The 10,532-nt window shown below is 37.3% G+C and overlaps 1 protein-coding gene across 2 annotated transcripts; it reads right to left on the reverse strand.

Moving 5' to 3' along the window:
* Window positions 1–583: 583 nt before the first annotated feature.
* Window positions 584–9,450, reverse strand: LOC138600931 (uncharacterized). 2 transcript variants are annotated; one of them, XM_069672487.1, is made up of 14 exons: window positions 9,339–9,450; window positions 7,039–7,135; window positions 6,306–6,385; window positions 6,134–6,231; window positions 5,901–6,023; window positions 5,576–5,687; window positions 5,382–5,445; window positions 4,225–4,265; window positions 3,940–4,124; window positions 2,460–2,543; window positions 2,123–2,364; window positions 1,745–1,849; window positions 1,604–1,662; window positions 584–1,520 (listed from the first exon to the last, which is right to left on the reverse strand). In XM_069672487.1, exons 3-13 carry the CDS (start codon window positions 6,376–6,378, stop codon window positions 1,635–1,637), a joined length of 1,155 nt encoding a protein of 384 aa, XP_069528588.1. In that variant the 5' UTR covers window positions 6,379–6,385; window positions 7,039–7,135; window positions 9,339–9,450; the 3' UTR covers window positions 584–1,520; window positions 1,604–1,634. The 2 variants fall into 2 exon arrangements, with proteins under 2 accessions (XP_069528588.1, XP_069528587.1); XM_069672486.1 differs by having other exon boundaries at window positions 6,134–6,234.
* Window positions 9,451–10,532: the final 1,082 nt, after the last annotated feature.

The following is a 10,532-nucleotide window of genomic DNA, read 5'->3' on the forward strand; positions in this document are numbered from 1 at the left end:
AAGTAAACTTAACTTGCTAGAAATTACAGTGTATTGGCAGTAATAGTAGAGCAGATACTATTGACACTAGTATCAGGAGTAGAGTACAGAGCGTTATAAAAAGGTAGTGAAAGTATTGGTGGTAGCAGTAGGAGTTGTATACGTCGTGGTTATTGTAGTTGTAACATATTTGTGAGTTATATCAAGACCACCAGATCCGCAGTAGTACTTTGTAGAGGTAGAAGTATTAGCATGGATACAACTTTATTAGTAGTTAAAGTGATATTTGTGCTTGTATTAAGGGCATTAAGAAATTGTGTTATCATGAGTAATGTTAATATTAATAATAGCAGTATAAGTCATTAAAAACGGTAGTAGTAATAAAAGTAAGTATAAGCAGTAATACATGAATGAGTACAGTTAAGGTTGAAGTAATGAGTAGTCAAGCTAAAGTAACAGTGGTAGTTAAGCTATTGTTAGCTGTAGTAGCTGCTATAGTTCTAGTTGTATTACACAAAGAGTAAAGGAGGCATTCTTATATCAAAGGTACTGGTAATAGTCTTTGCAGTAATAATAATATTTTTATTATCACCTCAAAGTTAGCATAGTGTATTTGATAAAGCATGTATTAATATTGGTGGTAGAAGTAACTTTTGGAACTTTGAAATTTGACAGAGCACAGTTACCTGTTTTAGCCTGAAGAGGGAGACAGAGACAGCAGTCTGAACTCAGAACTTTTAGTTAGGTAAAGGGATAATACCACACTGGAAAATACACATTAGTATTAAGTAAAATTAAAATTATTAACAGTACAAGTACTAAATGCAGGAAACTTTTCATATTTCTGGAAAATCTGAAACACAAGTTGAATAATACGTTTACCGTCAATTTTTCAGTTCAAACAGTTGTCAACATTTATTGGCTTAGACACGTTAAAGGTCAATGAATTTAAATTAATTCATTGAATGTAATTGAAATGTCTGCAGTCAAACACACACCTAAATTTTCTTTATAATTTATTATCTTCATATTTTTTTGTTGACTTTCGCTCATTACATTCACACTACACATGAATATTAAACATATTACTAATGACACAAAATGTTTGTTTCACATATAATACATATTATTTATTTAGCATGGTTAGCATTTCATTAACGTTATATGTAGTGCAAATATTGTTATTTTATTCAGAAACATTTTCAGTTTGTGTGAAGATTAATACAATTAATCTTTTTTTTTGCTTCTTTTGTCTATCTTTATTGATGAAATATTTACACTGATAAACTAATTGTTTTATTTCTTTGAAAAAAAATTAATTTGGTTGGTTGTTTGCCCCCCCCCCCCCCAAGCTGTTTGCTTTACCTTATTTATGCGACTAGAACTTTTGTTGCATATTTTGTCAACTGTTCTCCATTTTTTGTGAATAAAACCTTTTTTTTTTTTGGAAATTCCTCCTATGGCTCCTGAAGCACAAAAGAACCTTTTAGAAGAGATCTGAAGTGGTGTCGAGGAGGTTTGTTTCAGTCTTTCGAAGAATACTGCAAATAGAGAAATTTACTTACAGTTAAGAGGAGTGATTTTATACATTATAAGCTGAATATTTTTACAGTGTTTGACTCACCTTCATCAGCGTTCCATCCTCCTCTTCTTCATCATCTATCGTCCTCTACATCACAGTCTCTGCAGCGGTACAACACACATTTAGACACACTCATTGACAGACAGACCAACCTAAAGACTAACGTATTTAAATTGTTCTTACAGAGATTTGTAGAAGCTCTTCTGGTTCAACATGTGCTGTCTGAAGATGTTTACAGCTTTAAAAACGTCCATCTTATCTCTGTGTTCCTCTAGCAACTTTTTATACCTGTCTCACACACATACACACACGCACACACCCACAGTTAAAACGACAAATTAGGACAACACAACATAGCAGCCTAACCTGCTTTACCTGTAAAAAAAAAAGAAAAGATTTTTCTCTTGTTTTTGGAGAGTTAAATATGAAGATGGATACAACTTTCATATACCTAAATATTAATCAAAAACCAGCAGCCTGTAAGCTTAGCTTAGCATTAAGACTGAAAACAGGGGGAAACAGCTAGCCTTGCTCCATGTAAATAACATATTTAATGTGCACCTTTGCGTCCATGCTGCCTCCTTCACACTCTCCTCTCTCCACTCTTTGTAGAGGTGTTCAGTTTTAGACTCGGACACCTGCTCGCTACCAGACCTGAGCTCCTGATCCCGGGTCAGGAGGCTTTGGAGGCTGGACCGGGCCGACAGAGCCACCAGGAAATAGACCGGCTCCTCTAGAACCACAGAGTGGAAAGACTGCAGGGGCCAGAGGAGCCATGGAGGGGGAGGGGAGGAGAGGAGGCTCTGCAGGGGGAGAGATTTATCTACATGACAAACTGTATTTTAATCTGGTTTTATTCGGTTGACCTTTATAATCACAGCAGGTGTGTGAGTCTCACCTGGTTTCTGCTGCTGTAGTGTTTCAGTGTGTCCAGCAGCAGTGATGTCACGTCATCTGCTTCCTGTAAACGTGTTATCAGAGCCTGCAGGAAGAAACATGATGCTTACATCAGCACCTGCTCACACACCTGTTCCCCTCAGAACGACCCAGAGCAAACATCATGTCACTTATATTTTATGATCACACAGGAGGAAACACAGGCGCTGTTCTCACCTAACCCAAGTTTAGCACATTTATCAGGTGTGGAAAAGTGCATTTAGAAATTTAGAAGGGGCTTTTTTTTTGTACTTAGTGATTGTGGACAACTGAAGGAAGTTTTAAGTTGTTTTACAGGAAATGGAAAACACATATTTATCAATATTTTTACATACAGTATGTGCCAGTGCTAGCAAGGTGTTATGAAACTGAGGGGGTGTAAAGTTGCCAAAAATCCAGCAATGGTAACAAAATAAACAAAATAAAAAATGGTAACAAAGTTAAAAACAACAACAACAACAAAAAACATATATATTTATACCCTTTAATAATGTTTTTTTATTTTTATTTTTTGGCCATTTTTTGTTGACAAAATAAACAAAAAACTAATGAAAAAAATAAACAACAAAAGCGACAAATAAAAAAAGCTGTGTAACAAAATCAGCAATTGCAACAAATAAACAAAAAGATTTATGTCCCTTATTTTGTTTCTTCATTCAGTCTATTTTGTTACCATTACTTTTAGTCAGTAGTTATTTATTTAGTCCTTGTAGTTATTTGTCAACAAAATAAGCGATGTTAGGAAAAAAATTTGAATTTAAAGAAATAAAGTAAGCATCTGTAACAAAATAAACAATACAATGTATTTATAACCTGTATGTTTGTATTTTGTTACCATTACTTATGTTGATTATTTTGTTGCCAAGACAGGTTATAACAATAAAATAAACAACAAATGCATAGCATAACAAGCTTTGTTATCTTGACATAATGAGATGAATTAATCTGTTAAAATGGGAAAACCAGCTTTGTTATCTCGAGATAACGAGATAAAAAAGTCAAGATTTTGAGAAAATAACTGGAACTGACTCGTTATCACAAAAACTGAGTAAATGAAATGTATGGATGCATGTCATTTTCCGTACAAAATAAACAAAATAAGTAAAAGTAACACAATAAACATTGGTAACCAATTTAAAAAAAAAAGAAATAGTCAGAAAAAAGCAATGGCAACTACATAAACATTCTAGTGTCGATGCAGAAGCCATGCAGACAAACATTGTATGTTAGTACAACATTAGTAATACAGCAACAATAGCAACTTTTTTAGTGCATGGAGGATAAAGAATAACAATTAGTTAGGGAGAGAAAGAAAAGAGCGGAAAAGAAAGACAGAAATATAGATATAGAAAGAAATAAGAACTTTTAGAAGAGACATGACATCAGACAAAATAAATAAAAAAAGGAAAAAATAGAAAGAACTACTAAAGTTGACCTCTGACCTCCAGTGTGCTGCTGACTCTGTGCAGATAGAGCGCCTCCTGCTGGATGAAGCTGGAGTAGCAGCGCTGCGTCAGCTGACCAGACCGGAGCTGCTTAATGAAGGAGGACGAGCAGAGAATCTCATCCGCCAACACGTCACTGTAACTCCACACGACATCGAACAGACTCGCACCGGGGACGACTTCTGAGAGAGAAGAAGAAAAAAATAATAGTGTCAAAATGTTCCTCAAATTGTTATTCACTATGAGTCCTATTACTTTAAAAAACACGCAGTTAACTCTCACCTGGTTCGACTGGTTTCCTGTCACTGGTGAAGCCCTGAGAGCTTAAGATAAACAGAGGAGATTATTTACGCTTAATTTTCAGATTAATATAAGATTATAGTGGACATTAACATTTGGATCCACTGTGTATAAAGATGGCCGACGCATCTCCACCTCCTCTTGTTGTACAAAAGTGAAGACTAAACCCTCCCGGATCAAGCGCTGCCGTCTTGCTTATTTGTATCCAAAGTGTGTGCGGTAGAGATCGGCTGGTGGAGCCGCAGTATTGACGTCCCGCCCCTTCCTCTACCCAAAACACACATTTAACATGGAGGAGGCGGGCTTTATGACCTATACTGCAGCCAGTCAGCAGGGGGCGATAGAGAGGGTTTGGCTCCACTTTTAGGAAGCTATCATGTCAGCCATCTTTTTCTACAGTCTGTGGGATCAACAGATAATACTAAAAAAGGACTCATGAGCTGTTTCAGATAGATGTGGACTTTTATGTATCATTTTCTTGCATTTGCATTTTACAGCGTTTCCTGGAATGGCTGAGTTAGGGCGCTATCACACCTTCCACACTCCATTTGTTTGGTCCGAATCAAAGACTTAGTTGTTACAAAGTTGCATTTTGCCTCCAGTTTGGTTTGTGTTCACACGGCAGATTTTACTAGCGGACCAAAAGTTTTGACGCGCGAGGAAACTGCTCTCTGACTGGTCAGAATTTCCATGTGGGAAAAGTCCCTGAAGTAAACTCTGCAGTAGATCTGGGTAATAATTGCCTCCGCTCCGATCGGCATGATGGGAACACAAAACTCAGAACAAAAACACTAATCTCCGCCCCCTTTCCAGCGCCATGCTATGCTCCGTCGGTAACTTCTGCAACTCCTTGTCATCTCAGCTACAAATTCCCCCCGTCTCCATCTGAGCGGTGCTCGAACATCGTTCCAAAGTTGTTGAGTTTGATAAACAGACTGAATGCATCAACAGTGAAGACAGAGATTATTTGACAATTTCACTGCCACTTCATAGTTAATGATTTAAGGGAAATTGGAACATTAAAGACATTATTTTGTTCACTTCAAGGCCTCGCATTTCTTTTCCTTGCATGTACAGATCTTAAATGTCTCGTCCTGAAACCTTTAATTATCTGACAGTGTTTTCAGACTTCTACATACCTGACCCTGGTGGAGCAGATGTAGAAGCTGAGCTCTCCACAGGGGGCGCTGTGCAGCTCTCCGCCTGAACACAAAACACAAAGTTTATTTAAAAAGTTTCATATTTTAGATTTAGACATTTTGGTTTTTTAATCCACCTGTAATGATCAGCTAATAACTACGATAACAAATTAACTCCTTGTTTGTATATTTACTTTTTGGTTCCATTTGCAAGCAAGCCCCGCCCTCTCCATTAACTTCCTGCGTCTGATTGGTCCAACTACTGCTGCTGAAGGGGGAGTCGTCACTCCACAACCAGGAACCGTTCTTCAGAGAGAAAAAGAAAGAGAACTTTATATATTTTATAAAGTCAGAAAGGATTATTGTTTTATTTTAAATTAAACTACAAAACTAACAACTAACGCAAAGACTGGAGTATTTTTACAGCGTGGTATACCTACTTTTATTTAGGTAAAGGATCTAGATACATGTTGAAATAAATTCCTGGTATTACTACAAGAGCAGACATGAACTCCTCACCTTCTGTGCCTGGTATCCGCCCAGCCACACTGAGGTGTGTGTGCTCAGCAGCTGAAGGCCCAACTCTCTCTCCTCAGGTATGTGAAGAGACGCCAAGTTACCTCCTACCTGAGAGCACAGAGACTAACACACACACACACACACACACACACACACACACACACACACATTAACCCATACTGAAGACATTATTATGAATCTTCTGTGTGATGATTTAAAGTCGTATTTGTTACCTCAGCAGAGCTCCAGGAGCTCCACACAGGGTAGAAAGCGAAGCATCTCTGCCCGATCAGGAGCCACCGTGTCGGGCATGCTGTTCTCGTCTCTGTCCCTGCTGACAGTCAGTCATGATTATTAACACACAGATCATTCAAACGTCGGCGTGTTGTTGGTTACTGTTCTTACCTGAAGATGACAGAGAGGCAGACGGTTCAGAGAGGAGGACGGTCAAGACAAGAGGAACAAACACGATCAGCATCGTCTACCTGAACAGGTAACACACAAAGAAAACATGAGAGCTGCAGGAAGTATTCAGAAAGTAATAATACTTAGACATAAAAAAAATGTGTATTCACCTCATCTAAGCCTGAATAAAACACATTGATGAGTAGTTTCATGTTTTAAAAGAGTCTTTTTCAACATATTCTTTAATTTTTTTACATGTTTTGTTTAAAAAATATTAACTTGGGACTTAAAGCTGTTAGATAAATGTCCTGCATGTTTCCCTCTTAGAAATAGGCATGAAAAATACTTCAACTAAGTGCAGTTACTCTCTTACTCGCTGCAGGAAACTGAAACTTGCATACATCAACCGAAGGAAATGTGTCGTCTCTTTTTGTTCCCTGTTTGTGTTTTTTTTTTTCTGCATCCGTCTTCACCGTCACAACTTTTCAAACCTTTAAGGCTTCATTTCTTAAATTCCAGTTTCGCCTGAACAAAAAGTCTTCACATGAGTTTTCACACGATAAATTAATCATCTGATGCATCTTAAACTGTCGAGAGGATAAAAAACGTAAAGGTAATCACAAAAGCCTGTCCTAACTGAAATGTTTAGTTTCGATATACACAACAGACTTAAAAAGTCCAAAACATAAACTTAATCATCTGAATTTAATCTCAGTTTTAGGGGAAAACTTACCTGTGTGCTGTGTTTGCTCTGCTCACCAGCCTGAACCTTGGACACGCGGAAGTAATCAGAATATTGTTGTGTTCTCGTAAAGACACTTCTTACGACCCTGGGCACAGAGGGGAGGAGAGGGAGGAAGTAAATGTGTAACTCTGCCAAGTGTGTGCGGTTGCATGATAAGGGAGGAGCTCATGTCCCAGCACATCTGCCGTGCCAATGCAAATATTCTGTTCAGATATTACATGCACTTTATGATGTCTGGATTTGTGAGAATCATTCTTCTTCTTTCTTTTCTGTCTTTTTCTCAGCATGATCATTTTGTGCAGCCATAACTGTCAGACCAAAAGTCACTGAAGTTTGCAGGTTGTCAGATTCCACCTTACACTCAGGCACAGAAAACAACACTTACTGACCTCAAGGTGGCGCTGCAACAATCAAGATTTGTCTCAAATGAACTTTTTCTAGTTTGTGCCACGACCTCTAGGTAAGGCGTGTTTTGTACTTTTTGCAATCTATTCCTTAGTCAAGCAGTATTGGAGATCAATTAACTAAAATTGTGGATGTTGATCGTAGCACATTTTATTTGGACTCTTTTTTGATTCAGAATTTAAGGAATTTACTGTGTTTTGAGTGTGTTCCAAGTATTTCAAGTTTAATGTTAAACATTTCTATAATGCGCTTTAAAAGTTAGACAGGTCATGCAGCAAAGTGCTCCACATAGACAGACATACATGTTATCACATACATGCATAGAGGAATATATGCATGTCTGTTGTACAGTCTGTGTATGTGTAAATATATTGTTACAATCTGGTGATGCCACTCTTTACTGTTGGTCTCTCTTTACATGGTCTAGACCTGCTCTATATCTAAAGTGTCTTAACTGTGTTAATTTGGTGTAAAATAAAAATCGATTTATTAAGTGACTGTTTTATGTGCTTTGTTTGTACTGTTGCACCTTTTTAATTTTAGAGATTATTTTAGTTTTTATGCTTTTTTTTGGGTTGTTTTATTGATTTTAGAGGTTATTCATGTACTTGTGCACTTTTTTATTTCAGAGAATATTTTTGTACTTTTGCACTTTTTTATTTCAGAGAACATTTTTGTACTTTTTCATTTTTTTATTTTAGAGATTAGTTTTGTACTTTTGCACTTTTTAAACTTTTGTGATAACGTGCGTGAAAATGAAATGAAATCCTTTCCCTCAAAATATGTTTTTTTTTCATCAAATGGTCTGAAAATAATGGGGGTTGTTTGATACTATGCTCTTCATGATTTAAAGATCAATAGATCAATAGAAGCAGTAGAAGGAAGTAAAGGCACTAAAGCAACAAAGGAGATTAAAGCAATAGAAGCCATAAAATGACACAAAGGAAATTAAAGCAATAAAAGATGGAAAAGTAAGAATAAAGTGGAATAAACATTTTTTAGAAAGACAATTAATAGCCAATAAGAAGAAGAAGAAGAAGAAGAAGAAGACGACATCACATAAAAGCAAGTCTATAAAAGTGAGTTTTAAGAAGAGATTTAAAGGATGTTACGGATTTTGCGAGCCTTATCTCCTCAGGCAGGTTGCTCCAAAGCCAAGGGGCTCTGACGGCAAAGGCAGGATCACCTTTTGTTTTAAGCCTCAACTTTGGAACGACCAGAAGGCCCCCACCTGAGGATCTAAGGCTGCGGACTGGCTCATATGGTAAAAGTGATCAGTAAAATCTTAAATCAATTCTAAAAGTAACTGGGAGCCAATGCAGAGAAGCCAGGACTGGGGTGATGTGATGTCGTCCGTTAAAGCCAGTAAGAAGCCTAGCTGCTGCATTCTGGACTAGTTGGAGGAGAGAGAGGGATTTCTGATTGATTCCGGAGAGGAGTGCATGGATTATTTTTTCAAGGTCTGGTTGGGTAAATATTGCTTTAGTTTTTGAGATGGTGCGTAACTGGTGAAAGCAGGATTGTACAATTATCTCAATGTGTTTTTCGAAGGTAGGGTCACAATCGAATATTACGCCAAGGTTTCTGGCAGTAGGTTTTAACGCAGACACTTGGGTGAAGTACACATCTAGCCATAAGTAAAGATATTATTTTACAGGTGATACAGGTAATAAAATAACAAAACAAAACAAATAGTTTCCAACTCTTCAGCTGTGTCAAAAGTACCACAACACTGTACACAGAGACAATCATTACATGAACATATCAGTTCTTTTACTCAAGACAAGCATCATTGCTCCACATTTGAAGCTTCACATAGTAATTGTTAACAAATGTTCTTTAAAATGTCCTGATATTCTGCTTATAAATGTGTTTCTGCCCACCTTCAGTTTCCGATCTTCTTCATGGAAAAACTCTCAACGTTCAGTCCAGTGATGTGTGTATTTAGCTGGGTGCTAACAGCTCTGCGTGTCTCTGAAAAACAAGCAGCAGGTTCATGTTTTACAAGACATTTGCCTGTCAGGTTGGGTGTGGCTAAAGAGAGGATATGTTGTCATGTCATCACCGAGAGCCTGTAAAGTGGAAATTCAGGTTTGACGGCTTTGTGGTTCTCCCCAGCCGGATCAGTTTTACTTCTGCAAAAGGGAAGGGGAGGTGATTTTTAAAAACACACTTTGATTCTTTACTGTGTGATTATCTTTAATGTCCATTGCAAATAAACACCCGTAAATCCACTTCAGAGCTGCAGAGCCTGAGAAAAATCTCTGTAGTATCAAAGTCCTCCAGTGATAGTTGTCCATATAACAATGGGTGCACTGCAAACAGGGACTGCTATTAGCTAATTCGTCATACTTTTAATGGTGTTAATTAGCAAAATGCATAACACTATAGGCTAAAAATTAGGGCTAAAAGGGGAATACTAGCAGTAGCTGACGTTAGAAGAGTTCTATGGATGCTTTCACAGGGTTTTGCTCTCCTGATTGCTAAATGTTTGTGTTTCAATCTATCAGATTGGCGAAAACAACTTTTATTTTTTTATTTTTTGGACTAATTTAATACTAAAGAAGTAAAAAAGGGGGTCAAACATACAGGCAGCTTTGTGGAAAACAGGAGAACAGGATTTAAATAATAAAAAACAGAAGGTCATTGTGGCTGTAATTGTAAAAATGATCCTCACTGCAGTAAATCCAATAAGGCCTTCTTTTAAAACAATTTAATTGTCTCTTTGTTGTTTTCAGTTCCAACAAAGGGGTCATTTCCTCTTCGAACTTCTCACATGGGTTAAGTAAAATTACTGCTTAAGACCCAAATATGTCAAATGATCTTAAAATAAACCAACTGCCCCCCTAAGATCTATCTGGTGACCCTTCAGAGGGGCCTGAACCCTCGGGTTGAGAACCACTAGACTACACTTTATATGGAAGGAGTTCAAACTAGCTCCACCTCCTGCAGCTACATCAGTAACATGCTGCTCTGACATTAATGTATGAGGATTAAAAATGTATGAATGTCAATAAATAATGTATACCAGCAACAGAAGACTTGGAGTGCTTTAATACTTCTGTACTTTTATGTAA

This window comes from Semicossyphus pulcher, unplaced genomic scaffold, assembly GCF_022749685.1.
Source record: "Semicossyphus pulcher isolate SPU_LCO1_2020_fin unplaced genomic scaffold, fSemPul1.0.p SCAF_21, whole genome shotgun sequence".
NCBI lineage: Eukaryota > Metazoa > Chordata > Actinopteri > Labriformes > Labridae > Semicossyphus > Semicossyphus pulcher.